A 25,200-nucleotide genomic window follows, 5' to 3' on the forward strand; every position below is an offset into this window, starting at 1 on the left:
CGGGGAGGGAGATGAGGGGGGCGAACGGTTCGTTGAACGATTTGTTTGAACAAATCTTTTTACTGAACGAACCGGAATGGATTCGTTTACTCAAGTGAACGACAGATCCCGTCACTAGTTACCGGCTGCGTCACAGTCACGTGACACACACTATAAAGAGCCGCGCGCGTTCCGGCTCATGAGGGAGTTCAAGTGAGTTCACGGAGAGTAGCAAGAGTTACAGCTGGACACAGCAATTCGAGGAATAAAGACTTTTAACATTGCATGCTGCTTCAACATCAAAATTTTCAGGACGTGACGAGCATAAAAGTTGTATACAGAATTTGGGGGGGGGGGGAACTTACGGTTCCCCCCAAATTCGCCAAAAACGGTCATTTCTAATGGCATGCCAATGACAGCCATGTAAGTCAAATTTCCTATTCATTTTCAGTGGCATTTACTTTGCATTGTATGTCAATTCTATTGATACCAATGTAGTTGGACTCCATTGATGCATATGTAAGTCGATGTCATTGACGGCCATGGACGTCCAAAATTTCACAATTCCAATGGCATTTACATTGCATAGATGCCCATGTACACAGATGCCAATGAGGGCTATGCACGTTAATGCCATTGACGGCCATGTATGTCGATCCCATTGATGCCAATGCATTCGGATTCCATTGTTGCATATGTAAGTCAATGCCATTGACGCCTATGTACGTCCAAATTTCCCATCCAGTTTCCATGGCAAAAAAACCTGCGTCCCCAAATCAACTGGAAATGACCAGATATCAACTGGATGTGTCCCCGAAATGTCCTCAAATCAACCTGGGCGGGACCACGATCTCTATCTACCACAGCAAAGGCCCAATAGTCATTTCTCCAGAAATTGCAGTTTCTTGTAATAATTATAATAATACACATCCTCCCGTGCAGCCAGGATTGACAAACCCTTTGGCAATTATGTTTGGTTTGAATGCACGTCAAAAAAAAAAAAAGTTCCATTGTGTATTTTTGTTTTGAATTGACAACACATTTTATTGAACACAGAAATAATTTGTACAGAGAAATATCCACAGCCTGTAACACAAGCCGACTTGAACCATTTCGAACAACAGCTGAATGCTTTCAATTTCACATGACACATCTCATGCACAACATCAAAAATAACATCTATGACATGAGAGACATGAACATAACATTGTTCACAGGCACAACAGCTGAGCTGGTTAGAATTACATGTCGACTCAATATGGTCTCACCTTTTTTTGTCAGGACGCAGATGCATTTTGTTTACACACATTCAGCAATTTAGCTGAAACGCACCGCAACAACACATGCACATAAGATTGCACGTGACTTTTTTTTTTTTTTTTTTTTAAACATCAGATAATATACATCATGCTGATGTGAAATCGAAATCTCATGTTGGATTGTGTTCTCATACATATTACACATTGATATATTGCACTCAATATCTATTTTCTGATGCTTGCATTATTTTGTGTTTTAGACTATGTCATATATTTCTTATGTCATATGATGGACCTCTGCAAGATTAAAACTGGACTGTTAGTCAAAGGCTCAAGGAAATGACAACATGGCGACCAGAGCGGAATGTCCGGCCAGCTTACCAAATATTCTGTTCCTATTGGGGTTTTGTTTATCTGCAAATTTTGTCAACACCCACAACAAGATAGAAAAGTATTGTGTGGCCTTTTGCTATGGGACATGTGCAATACACCGATGACAACACAATCCAATAGTGTCAGAAAGCTTCCAAATGATACGGGATGTTCATATACAGAAGCAAAAGTCCAAGCACATCAACTGAGATGAAGTGAGCAAAGAACAAGAGTTTAAGGCTTTTAACACATAAGGGCACACAATCAGACAGATGCATTTTTGGTCCATGTTTTTACTTCTGCATGGACATCCATGCTGTTTTCCAGCCATTTTCTTAAAGATGAAACCAGTTTCCTAACAATAAACATAGACGCACCAAATACTGTATAATAAAACTCTTCTTCGAGGTAGAAACACGGAATGGAATAGTTTGCTTCATCAAATGTCATTCAACGGGAGGAGGAAAAAAAGGTGGAAATATCTTTCAGGGTTACACTGGAAGAAACAACTGCTCGCTCGTATTTGTCAAGCAAAGCCCCCAAAACCACTTTTTTTCGTGTACTGTATTCATACATTTTTTTCCTACCATAAAATGGGTCATCTGAATGTATTGTTTAGAGTACAGTTCATTTCAAAAAGATATGAATCCAGCTCTGCCACAAATGCTGTCCGCGAGGAATGACCATAACATGATCTGTAGTTACCTCTTGATGCCAAAAGATGGTGGTAAAGCTCTATGTTGAAATAAAACTCCTCTACTCACTTCAACATACTTCCCTGACACCAAGATGAAAAAGAGAACAGTACTGTATTCAACCAGAATGCACCCAAGTAAGAGGGGGGGGAAATAGAAGTGGGTTAGAAACCACACAAGACTGCAATTAACCAAATTCCCAAATAGTGACAGAGTTGACCTATGTATAAGCCTTTTGACGTTGAAAATGTTTAATAGAAGCTTCCATAATTGTATATAAAACACATTATGTATGCACTCATCCACAACAAGTTCAACTTCATAAAAATACATGCCTTTCACTCAAGGACAATGGAGTGATTTTAAAAAAAATAAATAAAAACTATGGATCAAATATTGATTGAGCGCCAAGGCTAGCCAAGATATTATCTCTCACCAAATTGTTAAGTTGTGAAGGTGCAATTGCTCAGATACTTCTACATGTGTTTCATCAGTTCACATATGTTAGACTTATTCAAAATATGTGGTCAATGATGGAAGCATACAGCCTCGCGTGAACATATATTTCAACTTGATTAATTGTATGGTCATTGCATAAAAATGCAAATCACCTGATCAATTGTATTTCTTTGGAAAGTATACAGATGAAAGATTCATTTTTGGGAAGCGTACACAGGTGGGGTAAATACTTTCAAGGTTGATTTGGGGGATAGGGGGTCCATTAAGGTGTAGGAATGATTCGCATAACAATATTTGACGTGACACAATGTCCGTTTGCAAAATTTCTGCTTAAAATAAAAGTCAATGAGGATGACCAGAAAGACAAATGCACTAGCGCGTTCATACTGTATTTACAACGATTCATAGTAACAACCATTTTCGTATCTGGTGCATAACTTTCATTTGAAAGCAAAATGAACAATCATATCAACAAGTATACAGTATGGACATTGGCTCAATTACCAATAGGAATATTTTAGGATCGCTTTCACCATTTCAGATCTCTCTCGCCGATTTACACTGCTGACCTACTTTTTCTGGAGGGGATTATTTACAAGAGTAAAGAAAATCAAATCCAGGCCCATGTAGTTTCGCTGCCATGGGTAGGTTTTTTTTTTCTATTATCATGCAGTTGATGTAAACTTTAGCCATGTGATCAATTTGAATGGGTTGATGGTGACAAAAGGATGGCACCTTGCCGGTCTGTCAGTGCTATTGGATGTGGAATAAAAGAAGCCGAAAGGGGACTACCAGTCTGCATTAGCCCATGTTTCCTCAGCAGGTTTGGTGGGACTCTTTTTGCTCTTACCATCTGCATTCTCCCAGTTGTTGTCCCAGGCTTCCCAGCTCTCCTCCGTGCTGTGTTTGTTGTTGGACGCCGCATCTGAGCCCCAATTGTCCCAACTGTCAGAGCTCTTCTTTGCAGAATTATCTGCAACGGTCCAGCTGTCGCTGCTCGGGGATTTCTTGGCCTTGAGAGAGCTGTTGCTACCAAATGTTTCCCAGAAGTCTTTGGAGACGGGCTGACCGGAGCCGCCCTGATATCCCTCGGCGGCGTCCATGTTCTGGTAGCTATCGCCGGCGGCTCTAAATAAAAGCGCATTGAGGCGCAAATATCCAGACATTTTCCACAACTTGAAAGAAATGTATGATTACCCGTCTTCCGTCTTGCCCGAGAAAAGATTGGACAATTTGGCACCGGCTCCCTGCACCTAGAGTAAGAGAACACTAGACTTTAAAACAACAACAACAAAACTGACATATTAACTTCGTATACCGACAATGTGTCATGTTTGATCAATTATATATACAGCGGTATGAAAAAGTATCAGAACCTTTTTGGAATGTCTCACATTTCTGCCTAAAATCCCCATGAAATGTGATCTTTGTCAAAATCACAGATGAAAAAACAATTTCTGCTTTAACTAAAACCACCCAAATAGGTTTTTATATTTAAATGAGGATTGTACGCATACAATGACAACAGAGGGACAAAAAATAAGTAAACCATCACATTGAATATTTTGTGGTCCCCCCTTTGGCAGCAATAACTTTAACCAGACGCTTCCTGTAGCTGCAGATCAGCCTGGCACTCCCTGCCCATTCCTATCTAAAAAACTGCTGTAGTTCAGTCAGATTCCAGGGATGTTTCAATGGGGTTCAAGTCTGGACTTTGACTTGGCCACTCCATAATGTGTATTTTGTTCTTCTGAAGTTGATTTACTTCTATGTTTTGGATCATTGTCTTTTAGCATCAATCCTCTTTTTAGCTTCAACTGTCTGACAGGCGGCCTTAGGTTTTGCTGATAAATTCATTCTTCCATCAATGATTGCAAGTTGTCCAGGCCTTGAGGCAGAAAAACAGCCCCAAATAGATATGCTCCCTCCACCATGCTTCACAGTGGGGATGAGGTGTTGATGTTGGTGAGCGGTTCCATTTTTCCTACACACATGACGTTGTGTGTTACTCCCAAACAATTCAACTTTGGTTTCATCAGTCCACAAAATATTTTGACAAAACATCTGTGGAGTGTCTAAGAGCCTTTTTGCTAACATTAAACGGGCAACAATGTTGTTGTTGTTTTTTTCAGACAGCAGTGACATCCTCCGTGGAGTCCTCCCATGAACCCCATTCCTGGCCATAGTTTTACATACAGTTGAGATATTGGACTGTGCCAGTGTTTTCTGTAAGTCTAGCAGACACTTTAGGGTTCTTTTTTACCTCTCTGAGCCACTCCTTGGGAGAGAAGCAACATTGGCAAACTTTCTCCATTCTTAGACTACTTCTCTGACTGTCGATTGATGAACATCCAGGCTTTTAGAGATGGTTTTGTATCCTTTCCCAGCTTTATACAAATCGACAATCCTTGATCGCAGCTCTTTTGACCGAGCCATGATGCACAGCAGACAATGCTTCTCATCAAGACATTTCTTACCACATGTGTGTTTCATCGTGGGCAGGGCAGCTTTAAACCACTCATCAGTGATTGGGCACACACCTGAGTTAAAATGTTTGGTAAAAATTGTTTTCAATTGCTCTTTAAGTCTCCTTAGGCAGAGGGTTCACTTCCTTTTCCCCTTCTGTCATCATTTGCATGCCATCCTTGTTCAAATTTGAAAACCTATAAATGTTCGGGTGGTTTTAGTTAAAGAGCATATGACACCAGAAAAAAAGTCTTAAATGGCATTATTATGTGAATTAGAATAATATTTTGAGACGATTCGACTATATACAACAATTTAGCAAAGCGCAGATGACGAGAAATTAGTCTTTTAATCTGCCGGTTAGCCACGCCTACCATTATTGGGCTTTAGCGTCCCCAACAGGTGGATGACGTCAGCGGTAGACTGGGCTCATCGGTTTTACTATTCAGCCCATTGCGGGGGAATTGTTCAGAACGAGGAAAACGCGACGAAGAGAGCCGCAAAATGTCATTGTTTCAGTCTCTCTACTCCAATATTTTTACAGGATATTCTTTTTATCCAAGTATTTTTCCCCAATAGCTATATAAATGGCTTGAGAAGGACCAGTCAGCCCGTCGAGGGGGAACTATTCACAATGAGGAAAACGCGACGAAGAGAGCAGCAAAATGTCATTGTTTCTGTCTCTTTACTTCCATATTTTTACAGGATATTCTTTTTATCCAAGTATTTTCCCCAATTGCTAAATAAATGGCATGGTCAAGACAAATAACAATCTTGTGCTAAATGGAATATGAAATAATAAAAATCCATTTATTCAAGACGACATGGCAAAATTACTACATAATGGTCAAAACTGTCGACTTCACCTTTACTGTCGCACCTCCCGAACGATATTTTATGACACCTAAATCGGACATATGTCATTTCCCTTCCCCGGCTTCGGAGAATGTAAACAAACCAGAAGGAGTGACAGCTAGCCGACATGCTAACCCGAACCGAGGGATGTTTCAAAGTCTTCGAAGTGGAAAATCACACGTAACTAGCCTGGATTATTTGACATGACGACCCGGTTGTCGATTGTCTTCGCGGATCGGCAAAACGCCCGGCGGAGAGCAATTTACAGTTCGTTCCCGGGAGGAGGGTGGCTGGAGTTCTTGTGCAGCTAACGTGCTAACAGCTAACTGCTAATGAGCATGAGGAGAGCTTTTTACATGCCAATCAATGATCAAACGTAAGTAGTCCTTTATTTAAAGGAATTTTCTAGTGTTTACTTTGTAATCACTGTATTCGTATTTGACATAATACAAAACAAGATGTTTACTCACTTCCTCGTAAGTCCAATGGTCCCACAGTAAATATCCACGGTGAATGGGAACCTTTTGAAACTCCAAAAAGGCGCATACACCTCTCCCGCACACAGAATGATTTTTCTGCAGCCGTTTGGCTGCCGTGATGCGAAAAATAAACATATTAATCCGCAAAATCAGCTGAATCCTTCGTCCTCATACACAACAGTACACTGTAGCATGAAGAGGACGTCTTCTACCGTACACGTCACAGCGCCCTCCTCCTCAATGCGAGACCGAAGCCGGAAGTCACTCATTTTCCTGGCGCGGGATTCAAAAAACTAAATAAATATAGCGATCGCTTCCACACACATCCAAGCGGTCCATATCATTCAGGAGCATAAAATACCGCGTGTATTATGAAATAAACATGCTTTTTTGTGTCACAGGCACTTTAAAGCAGACACTGTATTTTCATCTGTGTGATTTTGACAATGATCAGTTCACATTTGATGGTGATTTTAGGCAGAAATGTGAAAAATTCCAAACGGCTCAGAGATACTTTTTCATACCACTGTAACCCACATTATCATTTGAACATACGATAATATTGCTTTGCTGTCTTAAAGCAACACTTTGCAACTTTCCAGCTTGGTCAATTTTAGTGACAACGGTGGATAAAAGTGGTAGCATTTTGACTTAAGGAAGACTGCGTTTCCCTTGAGGACCAGCACACACCCGAACAATGTCGTAAAATCATCAGTGAATCAAAACTCAATCTCCAGGTCGCCTACAAACGGATTAAACAACATTTCTGTCTCCAAACTAGATTTCTGCTTCGAGCGGCTGTGTGAAGGACGACTAGTAATAAGGTAATGAATCCAGTTGTGGCTAAACAATGTCTAATGACGGTTAAAACCAAACTTTGACCAATTCAGTTAGGGCGGGTGTCACGCCAGCGAGTTTATTCTGTATATCCTGGTAGCAGCCTTTTCTTTTCCCTCCTCAGACAAAACGTTTTGTGTTTTGTTGCTCTGCCATCTTTGCAGAATTCGCGCGAAAGCGTTCGCATCGACCTCCGTCTTCATAATAAATGGGGAAAGGGGGATGAAACTTTGAGGAAAGTTAGTGCTGGTGAAAGCGATACAGACCCCTTCAAGATTTAAAAGAGGTGTCATTCAACTAGTTGTCAGTCAACATATTATCACCCATGTTATGAAAATATTTTATAAAGGCTGAAAAGTTACTTAGGGTTGCTTTAAGAGAAAATTGTACGTAAGTGTACAGAAAAAAATCCACCATCACATTTTTACATATCACGTAAAAATGTAAACATTATCATGTAAAAACAAAAACTATTATGTGAAAACATACTATTGAACAAAATATAATAAAATCCAGTATCACGTTTTTACATATCACATAAAAATGTGAACATTATCATGTAAAAACATAACTATCATGTAAAAGCGTGAAACCTATCATGTAAAAAAAGGGATAATTATTGGGGGGTTAAAAAAAAAAAAAAAAAAAAGTCCAGCATCATGTTTTTACAGTAAATCATCATGTAAAGACACAATAACCATGTAAAAATGAGATCTTGTAAAAAGGTGAACATTATCATGAAAAAAAAACAAAAACATTAAAAACGTGAAAACTATCATGTAAAAAGGCGAAAATTATGTCTTTTTAGCGGGAAGCGACACATAATGGAATTGATGATCAAATTAAAAATGTTGCGCACAAATACTCACCACCACAGTCAAAATGGCCGCAAGAAAAACAGCATACAGGATTAATATACACAGAAATACATGTTTCCACAAAACCAGTCTCTTCTGAGTGTGACAGTCTCGTTCACAAGAAACGAAGTACTACTGACCCTGCTTCACATTCAAAAGACAGACTGGTTTTGCCATCCATCCTACCTTGTTTGCAAACTCATTGATGCCGACCGTCATTTCATCTAGAAATTTGCCATCTTTCACCTGGATGAGCCAAATTTCAAATTGTCATTTCAATGCATTTTAGTAGTTATACTCCTGTCCAAATGCCATGTTTTGGGGATGTCAAAAAAGACCAAGACTTCAAAATCTACATTTGTTCACATTTAATCAAGTAACAAAATATTCAAAACAACCTGCTTGCATAAATATACACAAACTCAAACCCATACTTTGTTGCTGCACCAAGCTACCCACTCTTTGGGGGGGAAAAAGAACCACCACTCTGATGCTGAACAAATTCAAGTCTGGATTTTGGTTTGGTCTTCTGAAACTATTTCTAATTTTTTCTTGTAAGTTTTGAGCCATATCGACAGATGACAGAAAGATGAAGTTCCTCTATTTTTCTAGCCCAAGCCTAAAGGTTTTGTGCTAACGCGACATTTGATAATAAATGTGTTTGCTCATTAATGCCGTGGAAAGTCATTTGAACAATATCCATCTGAATCTGTAGAAGCTAATAGCTAATTAAAGGTCCATTCTGAATTCAGCCAATAAGAAGTTTCAATGAGTCATACAATTTATGCCACCGCATGACCCCAGTGTAACTTCGTCTTTGGAAATGACCTATCTTTGGTCTTTTTTTTTTTTTTTTAAATCACAAAAAATGGCATTTAAAAGGGACGTGTAATATTTTGAACAGCAGGTAGTATGTACAGAATCATTATGTCCACTTTTTTAAATGGATTATTGACAGAACAGAAAATTTGTTAATTGGAAAGAACGGGAGTCACATTCATACAGTCATTCTTTTTATGAGAGAAAAGGCCAGTTCTTGCATGCACGTGCCTACAATCACACCAACTGTACATTACAAGACAAAAGAAGGCGCATCCAGTCAATGACTCAAAACTTGAGCTACCAACTGCTTTATGTCACACCAGAAGCCATCACCTGGGTCTAAAACAAGATGAGGTGGCGTAAAACAACATCTGCCACTGCCACGACATCTCTGTTAGAGTCTAAATGTCAACTATCCTGGATGCACTGCTTTTGTCTTATAATGTCATGTCATGCTGAAAAGCAAGTTATAGCACAGTCACATCAGAAGCTGTTTTGTTTGTAAACGCTGCAATGAACCCACCACCAATTTCAAACATCAATGTTACCTTTTCCTGGGTAGGTTTGATAACACTTTCGTTTATTGTGTGTCCTAACTCTGTGGCCTGGTGGGAAGTCAAAGGATTTATTTCAAAAGTTTGACATTGACAGCTCGGTTTGAATCCATGAAGATACTGAAATGGTAGCCAGTTGCAATAGCTCAAATGAGTTAGTGCCTGCCGGGTTTTTTTTTTCCTTTTCTTTTCTTTTAAAGAACACATGAAACGATACATTCAAATGCTTGTAAAACACACCATAGACTTCATAACGATATTGACGGGACACGTGGCCCGGGGGCCGTCAAAGCTTACCTAGTGGAATCACAGACAAAGAGCTTGAAAAGTCTTGTGAATAAATGCTTGTATTCCTGAATTCTTTATAGATATGGACGTAAAACTCAATTCTTGGTTAAAAGCAAAAAAACTTACAGGTAGCATTTATTTGACGTAAATATTGCGAACTATGAGGCTAGTCAGGAAGGAAATTAGCGGCCGCCATATGTAAAGAGAGCTTTTCCGTTGAAAATTCTTGTAAATAAAGGCTTAAATCCCTGAATTCTTTATAGATATTGGCTGAAGGGAATAGTTTCTTTTCTCGTATTTACCGTTCAACCGTTTCTATCACTCCAACACACTTCATGTAACCAATCAGGAAATTGTATCTTTTCACTACCAAGACAACTTCAAGCCCATGTCTACAACACCGAATCCCGCAATCAGCTCTTCAGGACAGTCCAGAACAAATGGCGGGACGTAATGTACTCTCACAACACCCAATAACAAAAACAACTGCAAGTTTGATAGCTTGGCACCTCTCAGACTATGACGCACGCCCAACTTCCCACCTCAGTTGCCTCATTAACCATGACCCAGCAATGGTGACACACGGACTTGAGTGCCCAAATCTGCAACAGAAGACGACCTAAACATACCCCTCTTCCTGCCCACGGCCCGCTTCGCGAGAGCCTTCAAAAAGACTGAATGTTGAACTAAGGCTAGGGTCATACTACAGGTCTTAATGCACAAATCCAATTTTTTGCCATATCTGATTTTTTGGCGTGACCGTTCAGACTTCCTTTGTCCATTGAGACCGTTCAAGTACCACGCATGCGCACTAATTCGCAGTCTGAGATGCGCTCAGCCAAGAGACCCACATGCGCAGAAGCATCAAAACAAATTACACACGCTAGCTGTATGTCATTCCAGACTGATCATATTTTGATTTCCAAGAGGAGGACACAAATAACAGACATTAATAATCCCCGTTTAGTCTTATATTCAAAGTTTATATGGACTGATAGAACGCATACATGCACACACGAGCCTTGACGTGTGTGTGTGAAATGACGTGGGTGCGTCAGTTTTCCCCGATTCGGCCATGTGTGCAATAATGAAATATTGCTCATTCGGCGCACAGAATGAAAATCGAAAATTGTAAGGCTTATTCTTTTCTTCATTTAATTTTTTTATGACTTTCTATGACCCGCTACCTGCTTAAAAGCAGAGTTCAAGCTAGGCACTAATGCCTACATGGCTGCAGTCCTCAGTGCCTCTTGCTCTTTGCTGACATAATTGCTGTATGAATTCCGATTTGGGAGTCTTGACAGTTCAGACTGCCAGTCACGTTCTGAAAAAAATGTGGCCCAGATCGTATTTGAACCACGATTAAGCGACAATTAAGCGCATTTTTAATCTAATTTCTCATTTGGCAGCTCCGTCCTTATCCAGACTCAAAGACCTGTGGGCACGGGATCTTCAAATATCAATCGGAGAGGGACTGTGGTCTAAGGTTTTGGGCAGGGTACATAATTCATCTATGTGCGCTCGTCATGGTCTGATTCAATTTAAGGTAGTACATCGGGTACACTATTCTAAAGTAAGATTGTCCAGAATCTTTTCAGAAATCAGCCCTTTGTGCGATAGGTGTAAGCTGGTGGATGCAACACTGATCCATATGTTTTGGTTATGTCCGAGCTTAGAAATATTTTGGAAGGGTATTTTTGAAGCCCTCTCCCTAGTGTTGGGGGTCAGAATCACTCCTGATCCTTTAATATCAATATTTGGAGTTTTACCGGAGGGTCTGCAGCTGCCTACTTGGGGGTGTAGGGTTATTGCATTTACCACCCTTCTGGCACGACGTTTGGTTCTTTTGAGGTGGAAGGAGGCTGCCCCACCCACAACATTGCATTGGATAAGGGATGTGCTGATGAACCTTAGGCTCGAGAAAATTAGATATATTCTTCGCGGTTCTGAAAACAAATTTTACAGTACATGGGGACCTTTTCTTTTATTCTTTGATAACACCGCTACACAAGTACAGGAATGACATATGCACTGTTGCTGTACATTGTCAATTTAGCTATGGGGGATGGGCAATAGTATGGTCGCTTTCCATGCTGCTCCTATTTGGACATTTGAACGTATTGCACTGTATTTTGATTCTGTAACTATTATGTATTGAGAGTGATGGCACGGAAGAACTTTCTATGGCTCTCCGGACATTTACGATTAGACTTGGACTTCATGGTTGGCTGTGTTTGATAACTTAGAGTGAAACATTTATTTATTTATTTATTTATTTTTTTTAAGTTTGGGGAGGGGGGGTGTTCTGTATTTTTGTAAAACCAATAAAAAGAAATTTGAAAGAAAGAATGAAAATCAAAAATTGTAAGGCTTATTCTTTTCTTCATTTAATTTTTTTATGACTTTCTATGACCCGCTACCTGCTTAAAAGCAGAGTTCAAGCTAGGCACTAATGCCTACATGGCTGCAGTCCTCAGTGCCTCTTGCTCTTTGCTGACATAATTGCTGTATGAATTCCGATTTGGGAGTCTTGACAGTTCAGACCGCCAGTCACGTTCTGAAAAAAATGTGGCCCAGATCGTATTTGAACCACATACAAAAGTGACTCAGATCGGATTTGAAATGTTCCACTTCTATGCGACTTGTCCCATTCAGACCGTCAAGTTAATGCCTGACTCGAGTCGGAAAAACACGAAAAAATCAGATTTGTGCATTAAGACCTGTAGTATGAACCTAGCCTAATTGTCGCCATTTTTTCATTTTTTGGGGGGGAACCTTTTGTTGACTTTTGATATGGTGACCCTGAGTCTCCTCCTCGCCGGGGTCTGTCGCTGTTTTGCCTTGCTGTTTGATCGCTGTCAACCTGAATAAATTGTCAACTTCAAAATAGAGTCAGTACAAGAGGTTAAGACTAAGGTGAATGCGCGAGGTTTGGCCTTTTTGGCCGGGTTGTCGGGGTACCGCCGGCCCGAGTCGTTGGAGCTGCGCCAGTGTGGGTCCGGCGGTTCGGCTGGCGTAATTCCGGCAGTCTGGCTAAAAGATCAGATTCCTTCAGGACGTAAAAAAGTCTCGATTCTTGGTTAAAAGCAAAAAAAAAAAAAAATGTGCAGGTAGCATATATTTTATGTAAATATTGCTAAGTATAATGCCAATGCTGTAGCAGTTAATTTCTCTCATTGATTTTTTTTTCACGTTTCAAAATGTGTGCATGGTACGAAAAATGTAACGACCTTGAATCCTCGAACAAATCACTCCTGAGACAATCCTTCCTGTTAGTATGCGGTACAGCTTTTGTACTTTTTCAACATAAATCCGGCATTGTATCGCTACATGTCGCTGCGACCGACTGCTAAAAATTGAAGTGCATTGTGCAATGGCCTCCTACTTGAAGGCGTGGCGCACTGAAAGTCGAATCTGACCCGTCAATATCATTATGAAGTCTATGAACACACTAAAAATAATACATAATGTTGAGATGTATTGAAGTCATGCTGTTTTTCTTTAACTTAAAGACATTTTTTATACCAAATTTTTTTTTTTTTTTTTTTTTTTTTTAACTTTAAACTCGAAAATACTCCAAAACACTTAACGGTCTTGGACCAAAATATCGTTTGACCCCTACGAAGCATCTAAGGTCATCTAAAAGCGGTCAGTGGGTCTGCTGTGTGTTCCAAGAACAAGATGCAATTTAGTGTTTCACCTCTACAACAAGATACCTGACGTGAGCTCAAAGCGTTAACTTTAAATCAGGGCTAAAAACACTAATGTTTACCAACAGCGTATTCACAACTGCCCATATCCTTCAAATGTCAAATTATACGACTTTTGCTTTTCATTTTTGGGGAGCTTTATTTCCTGTTTAATTGTTTATAACCGTCTTGATGATTTAATGTGATTTTTATGTATCATCTTCATGTGATGTAAACCACTCTGAATGACCTTGTGTTGAATTGTCCTATACAAAGAAATTGGCCTTTGCAAAATAAATAAATAAATATGTGATCCCATAAATTATATTTCGCGGTTGCTTTTTCTCGCTCATTTTAGGAGAATCTTGTCACGTTGCAACACAAAGACAGCTGTATGAAACGCACAGGCATAGATTAAAGATTGCTTTTCACAAAAACATTGAAAATAGAGGATTACTGGCAAACAATATGTTGTATGTTAAAAGCCAAACAAAACAAACACATAAATGGATTCCTATTCAAATGGACCTCATACAGTATTTCTATAGTAGTTGTTGGAATTTTTTGTACTGTAATTCCATCCCGTTACTATAGTAACACTGCAGTCGCCGATGAAAGAAGACTTATGATCCATAAAGCGACAGCACATACATCATGATGCGGGAGCCAACAGCCACCACCAATTTGTAATGTTTTTGCAAGCAAAAAATAAAATAATGAAATAAAAGTGTCACTTGATACAAACATGATGCAGGAGGTGTCATGCGCTCATTTCATGCTTTACCGGTTCTGGGGGCGCCTTATAACCCCTTAACTACATCCAGTGAAGGCAAAAAGATTTTAAAGTAACAGTCATTAGAGCATCATGCTTATATGTGTTTCAATGAGGCAAATAGTAAACAAAACATACACAATATTGAAAAACAAGATACGAATAAATATGAACAATATTAAAGAGGCACAAAAGTCATTTTTCAATTTTTGAAACCGTTTCATGCCTAAGATAGATCCAAATGAGAATGTGACCTTGTTGATTTTTTTTTTTTTTTTTTTTTTTAATATATATATATGGCATTTGCAAACGCGGACTCCTCTGTTATCCTCAGTTATTTTTCCCATTTTCCCTTTCGGCTCCACAGCCTCCGGTTTGTTTACAATAGCCAACTGCCTGGCATCCCGCCCTCCTGATAGAAACGTGTCGCAGGTTAAGACGCAAATCTTCGTTGACAGAAATGTTGAAACTTAATATTCATTCTACTCATTTTTACAGCATAGGAAAACGTTAAGAATGTTTGTGTCATTTTTGTCCTCCTACAGAAACCATATTAAAACAAAAAATATATTTCCCTCCCCCATCTTTTTCCATTGTCAAACATTTTTGAAAATGCTCCAGGAAGCCATTAGGGCAACGCTAAAGAGCCGCATGCGGGTTGCCGATAGCCTGGTACACCAGACTCAACGCTGTTCCAGCTATTGAGTCTGGCCACCCTTCCCACGGAAACAATTTCCAGGGCGGAGCAAGCCACAGCATACAGACAGCGGAGTGGACCAATCAGCGACGGGCAGACGTGACGTTAGTAAAATGGCGACTTCAGGATGACGGACTTGCGCGCGGAAGTAAACATATGAAGAGAGCGGAGTTTATTCGACATGGCTAGCGCGAGACAGATTGTTGTCAGTGACTCGTGTCGATGTGTTTTTGGTCATTTAAAACTGATTTTACCGTGGATTGGAACATATTCTCGGCTCTGCCGTTCACCGTCTGTGTTGCTGAAGGGACGACTTTCGACGCGCAAGAGTGACGTTGCTCGTGAAGAACACGTCACGCAAATAAACGAATCTGATTTGTCGATTGATTTTGTATCTGCTCGAAAAGACCGTCAATGGGATGGGTCCCAGACTATTTCTCTCTGTTTGAAAAATACAGGGAGAATAGTCTGGCAGAGCCAGGCTAGGTTGCCGACCCCGGTCTAGCCGGTTTAGAGGCACTTGTCTCGGCTCACTCGCCGGCAAACGTCGGCCTCCTCGCCTGGTCCTCAATCAACATTTCCCCCCACTCTCTTGTGTATCGCCTCCAGAGACCTGCAAGAGAACGATGACCTCCAGCCTTGACAAACAAGTGTGTTGGCCTCAATTGAATGATTTTTTTTAAAGTAGAAACATGGAAAATACTGTATAACAATATCGTATACCAGGAAGTCCTAGTGAAATCTGGCCTCCTGACTACAATACGCTTCTCTGCACCGGAGACGGGAGAGTGCGTGATATCTGTGAAATAGCGAAGCTCGCCGTCGTTGAAAAATGATTGTAGTCCGCGTCTCCCCAATGTGTAAGTCACCATACGCATTGCCAAAGCCCACAAGCTAGATAGATACAGTCAGCTGTATCACAATGAGGAACCGCACATCTGTAGATCAGCCCCATAAGGACCAACTAAAATAGCTTGAAAAATGAACTGTCTAGACACTTTCAACATAAACTGTTGTGCAAACCTGGTCAAATGGTATCCAAGGTTATAAAAACTAATGGGGGAAAAAAATGAATAAACTTTTGTGCCACTTTAATCAGTGCGTACTGTGTACCTGTAACACATCAATCTTACCTTTAGAGTTGCTTGATTAGCCAGTTTTGTTGTCTGTGTGGGAAAATGGGAAAATATTAAGATTAAGCCCAAAAGGGTGATTCTCATCGGGCCAAGCTAAACTATAAAGATTTTAGGGGTAGAGTCAGGAAAACTTGAAATAGTTCATTTTTAGCTGAAAGATGGTCATTTCTATTATCTGGCCCTCTCCACCACTGCTGATCAAAATATGTTTTTGAACTGATTTGAGTCAGAAATTCATTCCTGAAAAGTTTTGATGTTTTGACCTCTCCATAACATCATAACTATTGAATCCATTTTGTCAAAAATACATACATTTGTTTAAAATTATGTAATTTAGCAGATTATGATCAACTGTAATGGTTTCGTACTTTGCATAAGATTTTTTTTTTTTTTTAAAAAGGGAACTCTAATGTCCAAGCATGCAGCTTTCATTACTGTTGCGCTGAGTTCATGTTCCCGTCAGCGTTCCTAATCATATTATTTTGACCAATAATGCACAAGAGAAGGCAAGACAAAAGATAGCTACAAGGCAAGATTATTTGGCCTTAGTTAATGTGCTGACATCCCCTTGTACCATGAGTGATCATTACCATAATGTGTAATAGGACACGTTTTTAGACATGAATCAACGAGATATTTTACTGTCAATAAAATATTACGGAGCTCAAACTGATGGTGAAAAAAATGACTGAGTCATCGTAGCATTTTGTCATTTTAAGCTAGCAATGGCGTAATGCATAGCTTTCATCAGAATCACCCAAAAATGAAGAAATTGTAAAACAAATGCGGCTTTGTGAATGTCGTTTTAACATATCGGGTTCTTACATTATCTTTTGCAATAGAAGCAAACTTAGTGGCTCCGACGGTGAAATTGCTCCAACCCTGCAAAACAAAAAGTAAATGGGATACAGGAAAATCTATGCCAGTCAAAGAAAATAGAAAATTGTTTAAAATGCGTCTTACCGAATAAATGGAGGACATGGCGTTGTTAATGAAGTCATCCTCCTTCTTCTCTGGGGTTACGGTGTTGCCAAAGCCGACGTAGCGGTTCTCTTGATTCCCACTATAACCGCCTCCGCTGAAGAAGTATTTAACAAAGTCAAGAATTGATTCCTAGGCACGTGGCGGTTACCGGTTTCAAGGTATACCGTGGTATGAATACGTCACGGTTTCAAAACCGCTAAAATTTTATGATTTATTCAATTATGAAGTCATTCAAATGAAATTAAAATGATGATAATGAATCATTATGATTTCATTCAATTCATGACAATCGGTATTGACCGATTAATGTATCAGGATCAGACGTGGAATAATGTGGATGGGAAGATCCCTACACGAAGATCAAGTTATTACCTCTGGTAAGAGTTGACGTCATCAGTCAACCAGTCCTCAAAAGCTTGATCGCCAGATACGGCCGAGTTGGCTCCAGATCCCGCGGACCTGCGGCACACATTTGGAGTCAAAGTCAAACAAATAAGCAAATTGAAATGTTCCGATTCTAGGTTTCATAAAAGGAGTCTGAAAATGGCACTAGTTTGTCCCCGTAGTAGTACGTGAATTTCAAATGCGCGATGCAGTCAAATTCTGATCAGGTGCGGCCCAACACGTTAAGCAGCATATTTCTTAGATTGTATCTCGTCAACACATGCGGCTTCTAGCAAGTGTGGCTCACATTCAGTACAAGCTTTCAGTCTTACCGGTGGGAGGATGAAAGATTGTTTTTGGGTTGAGGTGAGGTCCAATTTTTGGCAGAAGATGCCTCAATGGACCACTCCTTCCCCTCTGCTTCAGTGGCAACCTGACACATTATTGAAGAAAAACATTTAGGTTCAATGCCATGACATCACATAAACGATCCCCACATTATTCATCGAAACTTGAGAATATAGAAATTGGAAATAGTCATGACTCGAAGTTCACTTTTTCAAGCACTTGCGATTTTGAAATCTTTGAGCTTAATTTGGGGGGGGGGGGGGGGGGGGGGGGGCGCTTTAACCAGGTGCCACTCAGAGACTATGACACAACCTTGGTCATGGTCATATCACACGTGGCATTTCCAAGCCTCCATTTAATCCCTCAGATCTATTTGGGTGCCACAATGTTCTCTGTCCACATTTTATTTGTGAACTGCGAAAGACACCGGAACGTTCTGATGGTCGATGACCAGCGTAAAAATCTGGACAGCATAGAGTTGCCAGAACCAATGCCACTTGCCGGACATTTTGAGCGATTACAAAATAACGATTGTCAGAGGTGGGTACTAACGCGTTACATGTACTCTGTTACATTTATTTGAGTAACTTTTTGAGAAAATTGTACTTCTAAGAGTAGTTTTACTAAACTATACTTTTTACTTGAGGAGATTTGTGAAGAAAAAACGCTACTCTTACTCCGCTACTTTGGGCTACACAAGAGTCGTTACATTTTTCGTCTTTATTCTACATATTAGATTCTTTCATTTTTGCCAGCGAAGCCGAGTAGCTGTAGCAGCTCTACGTAGTAGTAGCAAGTCGTTCTATTGATTTCACCCATGAGACATCGCAACAATAATCACATAACTCCATTGTACCAATCAGACGCAAGCTTGCCGTTCTATCTTCACGCCAGCCTGTTCAGTGAGTCTTTAAAGCACCGTAAAAAATGAAGTATTTGATATAGAGCGCTGCCCTCAACATGACTCAAAAGTGCAGATTTGAACCTTTTTTTATTCGGCACCAATTGACCTCGAAAAACTGGATATGATGCTTTTCATTTCAAAATAGTAATTATGAAGGAACACTTCACTATTCAAACTAGAAACCCTTTTCTCCACCACAGGGCACTCATGCTCTTTGGACGAATAATGCCTCATTTATGTATTTTTTTTCTCTCGTTGGATTTCAATGATTTTTTTTTTATTTTTTATTGTATTTCTTTGGCTTAATGTGGTTATGTAAAGTGTTATTGTACAGTATCATTATAAGAAAAGTTCATATGGGTAACTTTGTCCCCAGAAAACAAATACCATTGATTAAAAATTAAATGCAACAAAAATATTAGCGATTACTCACAATGCTACTCATTACTTGAGTATTCTTTTCACCGAATACTTTTTTACTTGTACTTGAGTACATTTTTGGGACGACTACTTTTGCTTAAGTAATATTATTTTGAAGTAACGCTACTCTTGAGTCAATTTTTGGGCTCGTAAAAACGTCAAGAGTGACGGTGTTGTCATACAAACCAAATTCACCAAGCGCGTAGCAGGTTTTTTAAGAGGGTGACCAAAGAGCAATGTTTTTTTCTATTGACTTGAATAAATGTAAGTTGCCCTTTTAAAGCCAGCCTCTAGTGGCAACCGCTCGCCTACTATAATAACTCACCTTGTCCCTAAAAAGCGCAGCAGCTCGGCTGTTATACTTCTCCTGTAAAGTCCAGTTAGGATTGTAATCATCTTGGAGTTCCAGAAATAAACGAAATTTGCCATTCCCTCCTGCTTTCATCTTTTCAAGCTCAATATCCTTCCACTTGTCCATCGTGACGGAACGTACAAAACTGCAAACAGAATAGAAATATTGTCTTGTTTAAAATAATTCACATTATGAAGGCAGCACGGTGGGACAGTAACATGTTTGGAACTTTTGTTAAAAAAAAAAAAATTTTTTAATCGGTATCGGATCGTAAAAACATGACTGAGTTGATGATTGATTTCATATATTTTATTACTGCATCCCATAAATGCCATGTGGCGAGTTTTGTTTTGTTGTACATTAGCCGAGATGGTTTTGCAATTTCTTTCAGTTCAAAAAGAAGCAATGCTCAGTCATCAAATGTCCTATCTATTTGACTCTCACATTATAAAATGTCTTATCTATTTGACATTTGAAATATGTAATGAATCGGCCTCATGCCAAAGATTCACAACACTAATGAATTTATCGACCGTTATCTCTTAGAGGCTTTATGATCATATAAAGGAGTGTCCATTCAAGGTTTAGAAGTCAGTGAGTTTAGGGGCATTACTCAAAACACATGACAATAGTTCTCTTTAAAAATGCTTTCAATAACAATCCACATTCTCATACTGACAAGCATTAATAAAATACCATTATTTATTAACACCACGATAGTTTCCCATTGAAGGTTGATGATATGACTTAATAGGGCGCACCTGACTATAAGCCGCTACCTACCAAATTTGACACCAAAACGGCATTTGTTCATGGATATGCCGCACCGGACTATAAGCCGCAGCCGTCCTCACTGTATTATGGGATATTTACACCAAACGATATTAATCGGTAAAACTTTATTTGACAGGGGCATCATAAGACTAAATGAACCACCATGAAGCTTTGAACCAATGGACGTCAAAGTTTAAATGCTTCATGAAGCATCATTTGGCCATCACTGCTCCCTTGGGGGTGGCATTCCACCTCTGCTGCCACCTGCTATCAACACTGTTTTTATCCAACATGCCTCCTTGCATGCATTTCCGCGCTACAGTTGTAAATAACATTTCAAATTCATGTTCTGTGCTAATTATTTCTTCAGTTACTGTTCCAGTTGTTTATTCCAGTTGTTCATTGCTAGTTATTGTATTTCTTAACACTTAATTTGACAGTGGCGCTATAAGACTGTCATCGGACCATCATAATTATGACATGACAAGGCCATGAGCACTAATGAATGCTTATGACAGATGTCATTTTTCAGGACATAAATGGAGTTAGTGACATAATTTGCCGGATGACACTTAATGTCATCTGTCATATGCGTTCATTAATGTCCATGGTTTAGTAGCATTGTAAATTTGAATCGCTTTTTTCTGCAATTTTATTCCCAAAAAAAATGCTTATGTGCGTAAATTTTTTTTTTTTTTTTTTTTAAAGTATGGAAGTTTTTTGAGCGAAACATGGGCGGTGCCATCTTTGACATTTTCTGCTACAGACTTCCGGTTTAGAAAGAACAACATAAAGTGCGACTGAAGTGTGTAGAGGGTATAAACTGCAAAATCAAATCAGGGGAACCCACGGAATCTCCAAAAATTCAGCACGACGTACGTAGGTGAGGCTCCGGGACTTTGTGCTGTGCGTGGTTGTGTGAACTGCTGGAAGTGCCTATATATAGTGTATATGGTTGGAAGTGGAATGTTTTGATCATCAACCAGCGCATGTGTGGATGTACCCCGCCATACGTCTTAAATCAAAACCAGGAGCAGACAATAGGTTATGGATGTGGCTCGCTGATTTAAAGGATCCAACTAAAAGATTGTATGTTAACAGCACCCATGTTATTGCCTTGAGAAGGCACAATCTTGGTTGCCTTGATGAACACAAAATTCCCGTGTTCATGTATTAAGACACATTCACCTTTGTTGCTGTGCAGGTACTGAATGCCTCGGAGCTTTTCAGGTTCCTGATTGTGTTTACTGATTCCAATGCCATTAAATCAATAAAATACAAACAAATATTTTGGTTGCGGCGACTCTCAAGCCTTTTCTTCATGTTGTCCTCCTATGTTGTGATGATGGCAGGTGGATGCGATATTTCCAGATTGTCTATTTTGAGGGGTTTTGATGAGTGAGGCCACTACAGCTCCATTGTTCTTTTGGTTAGAGAACGCGTAAAACAGGAGTCGCGAGCAGAAATGCGGAAGTAAAGCAGAAATTTGTCTATATCGGCTGAAATTTTTTTTTAGATGTCGGTATTGGGATCGATTTTTGAAAATCCCACAGTTAATGTACAATGTAATGTCCGGTCACACGAGTGCATTGTGTCACCTATTATTCAAGGTTGAAGACATGTCGAGTTCACCTTATGACACTGTTGCTTCTCAAAACACTTGTTTTTAATTATTATGATCATTATTTTTTGATTTATTTTATTCTTTTTACCTGAGATGTACCCCCAAGCCTCTGTGTTTTCCAGAGCATTCCAAACATATCCAGATTCCGTAGGTCACACTGACCCACTGAGGGTTGAAGGCTCCACATTCAAAGCATAGCTGTGACAAATACAAAGAGATGCATTTGATCATTATTGTATGTAATTATTCTTAACCTATTTTTTCTACCATCTTTACTTTTTCATCCAATGTTGAAGCTTTATTACATCTAGTGTACTTAGCAAAGTTTTGATCTATTCAGTCGTTTATTGATGTTGGCTTCCATTTTACATGACCTTTAAACAAACACACATCACCATAAACCTGCAAAGAATGAAAAACAAAAGAGGCCTCACTTTTAAGCACAGTGAAAAAAAACAAGTGTAGTATGTACTTTCTTTCATGTATGAAAGTAGACATGGTCAACGTAACAACAATGCAATGACTCTGGGGAGATTCTCATTAAACTAAGCTAAACTATGAAGGGATTTAGTCATCCATTCTTCCATCCATCCATGACTTGAGAAATTTACGACTGTAATGCGTCCATGAAAAGCTTTGATGTTTACACATCAACACAATGTCATAAATATTCAAGGAATTTTATCAACAAATGTATCATTTGTAAAATACGACAGGCTATTATAGTTTCTTACTTTGTATAAAAAAAAAATATTGAAGGAAAAGCAAGTAGCCAAGCATGCAGCATCGTGTTTGTGGTCCCGTCATCTTCATCAGGGTTTTTGGTTGTTGTTGTTTTTAAATAAAGTTATTGTGACCTGCAATGCACCACAAAGAAGGCAACACAAAAGATGGCTACAAGCTAAGATTGTCCGCCCTTTTTTTTTTTTTTTTTTTTTTGATAACTGTTTTTATAAAGGCCTACATCCCCATGCACCATAGGTGATCATTACCCTAATGCGAATATGTATTATTCTGTTATAAGAGGGTGTGTGCACTTGTGCAAACACAAACACAAAATCCAGTATTATTGATGATCAGAAGTGTACATCTTATCGGTCAGATTAAAGGTGGAAAAATGTCAAATTAGCAGGTTGTTCTGCGGACTTACAGAATTTTCATCCTGCGTTCTTACTTCCTTCAAAACTCTTCTGGTTCTTGGACTTGCCATGACGATTCACTGAGGACAAACGGAATGAAAAACATTTTATGAGAGTGGATACAACTACTAATCTGAAAATGTGGAGAAGCTTCTCTCAAAGTATCGCTGACACGGAGTAGCAAACATTAGCTCTATTTGAACTTTCAATGTTACGGGTTCTGCAGGCTCGTTGCCCCGATCCGATCCAGGCCACGGGGTTGTTCTATCTGAGAGGCAAGCTCATTCATTCTGTACATACAAAATCATATGCTTATATTTTGACATTGGCGCCGTTAAGCAGGAGATTCGCGTGATCCGTGTGCAATCGGCGGCAGCCAATAAGTTAACAAGGAAGTGACCCAAAACCAATCGGAAGTGATACTAAATCAACAGGAAGTCACCTGGAAATGCCCAAAAAATTGGCATGAAATGATGCAAAATTGACAGGAAGTGAACGTATTGCCTGCCTGTCTCAACGATATACACCCAATTCACTTTATTCCGAAAGGATTGACTGTGAATGCTCTTCTTCCAGTGCAATTAGCTGACGCTCGACGTCCACTCTATTTTGACAGGGAGGGGGCAAATGAGCATTCGCCCCTCCCAGTCAAAATGGACTGGACCTCGAGCACCATCAATGGCAGTCAGTCAGTTAACTTCTTTGCCCAAAAATAAACTAGTCCGTCTTTGACACCCCTGACTATGTCCAGTGACCCTTGTATGAATTTAAATCAGGAGTTTGTTTGCTAGTGATATCTTTTAAAGGTCACAAAATACTGCTGAAGGACATTATTTATCATGACAGTGATATAGAGGGAGTCCTAACTATTGCCGTTGTGCTGAAATAGTAAGCAGTACATAGTATTATAAGTAGCGGGAAACAAAAACAAAAAGTATCTCACAAATGCACACGACTGTTCTATTTAAAGCGAAATGATTTTAAGCTTACTGGCGCATCGTTTTAGTTCTTGACGTTTACCAAAATGTCACTAGTCTTGGGTTTTTTTGTTTTTTGTTTTTTTTTTTAGTCAATACAGCTTCTAATTTGACCATGACGGCTAAGTTAGCAGCGGAGCTGGCTAGCGAACTATCTCTTACCTGTTTCCTCGGCGAGAAACTAAAGAAACAGTTGTCAGAAGACGCGCAAAAAGAAAAAAATCCCCAACAAACGCTCTGCTCCCAGTCGTAGGGCAAATATGAAGAGGAGACAGTACAGTGGCGTCAAGCCGACAAAATGAAGCAAAATGGACTGATGTGTCAAACACCGGCAGCCATGTTCCTGTTTGCATACGTGGGCAGTACAATGCATTATGGGATTTCCTTGTAGTTTTTTTTTTGTTTTGTTTTTTAATATTAAACTATACAAAATGCAAAGACACAACAGAGAAAATAAAGAGGAACACTTACAAATGAAAAAGAAGATGCCGGGGGTCATAACTAAAACTAACGAGTAAACAATTACAATGCTTGAAGAGCTTTCTTATTTTGGGATGAAACTATTGACAAAAAAGTTCCAGTCCTTTCACAAACACACAGAATATTAGCTTTCACCTCAGCAAATTCACATGTTTGAATATAGGACTTTGCAAAAAAAAATATTACGTAGTAATTACAAGAAAAATGATAAGGTTGATCAAAAAATACTCTTTTTTTGGCCCATTCTACAAAACTAAAAAGTACATTTTTCCAAGTGAGTTCATAACGATCCAAAATGTTATCAAAAGTTGTGCACTGACAAAAGCAGTAGGACTTGCCAATGTCTAACTATCAGTGTTATCACTAAGACGTTACTGTAATCTGATTACTTTAATTAAAGAGTAATCAAACGCGTTCATTTGTCCAAACCAGTAATCTGATTAAAGTTAGTGTCCTTAATGTCTTTGCGTTACCATTGCTATTGCCTCATAATGTATGTAGAATGAAGAATTTTGTATTCATGTACCAAGAGCATTTTGAATAGAAAATGTCACAAAAGTTCTCCCTTCGTGTGTATTTCCATGGTAACCGCTCATAG

General features: G+C 39.3%; 1 protein-coding gene across 5 annotated transcripts; it reads right to left on the reverse strand.

Moving 5' to 3' along the window:
* Positions 1-889: 889 nt before the first annotated feature.
* arfgap1 (ADP-ribosylation factor GTPase activating protein 1) lies at positions 890-24,478 on the reverse strand. 5 transcript variants are annotated; one of them, XM_057845125.1, is made up of 13 exons: positions 24,285-24,478; positions 23,157-23,225; positions 22,095-22,204; positions 19,582-19,753; positions 17,917-18,017; positions 17,573-17,659; positions 17,180-17,294; positions 17,042-17,098; positions 16,214-16,246; positions 9,629-9,685; positions 8,445-8,504; positions 3,962-4,017; positions 892-3,892 (listed from the first exon to the last, which is right to left on the reverse strand). In XM_057845125.1, exons 2-13 carry the CDS (start codon positions 23,214-23,216, stop codon positions 3,553-3,555), a joined length of 1,248 nt encoding a protein of 415 aa, XP_057701108.1. In that variant the 5' UTR covers positions 23,217-23,225; positions 24,285-24,478; the 3' UTR covers positions 892-3,552. The 5 variants fall into 5 exon arrangements, with proteins under 5 accessions (XP_057701110.1, XP_057701111.1, XP_057701112.1 ...); XM_057845127.1 differs by lacking the exon at positions 8,445-8,504 and having other exon boundaries at positions 890-3,892; positions 3,962-4,011; XM_057845128.1 differs by lacking the exons at positions 8,445-8,504; positions 9,629-9,685 and adding an exon at positions 14,396-14,425 and having other exon boundaries at positions 890-3,892; positions 3,962-4,011.
* Positions 24,479-25,200: the final 722 nt, after the last annotated feature.

The sequence above is a fragment of the Corythoichthys intestinalis genome, chromosome 9 (assembly GCF_030265065.1).
Source record: "Corythoichthys intestinalis isolate RoL2023-P3 chromosome 9, ASM3026506v1, whole genome shotgun sequence".
Taxonomy (NCBI): Eukaryota; Metazoa; Chordata; class Actinopteri; order Syngnathiformes; family Syngnathidae; genus Corythoichthys; species Corythoichthys intestinalis.

Coding starts and splice junctions, on each gene's coding strand:
- arfgap1 (XM_057845125.1), bottom strand. CDS start 23,216: ATGGCAAGTCCAAGAACCAGAAGAGTTTTGAAGGAAGTAAGAACGCAG. Junction 22,205..23,156: donor GAACGCAGGATGAAAATTCT/GTAAGTCCGCAG, acceptor TATTTGTCACAG/CTATGCTTTGAATGTGGAGC. Junction 17,660..17,916: donor AATCTTTCATCCTCCCACCG/GTAAGACTGAAA, acceptor TGTGTGCCGCAG/GTCCGCGGGATCTGGAGCCA.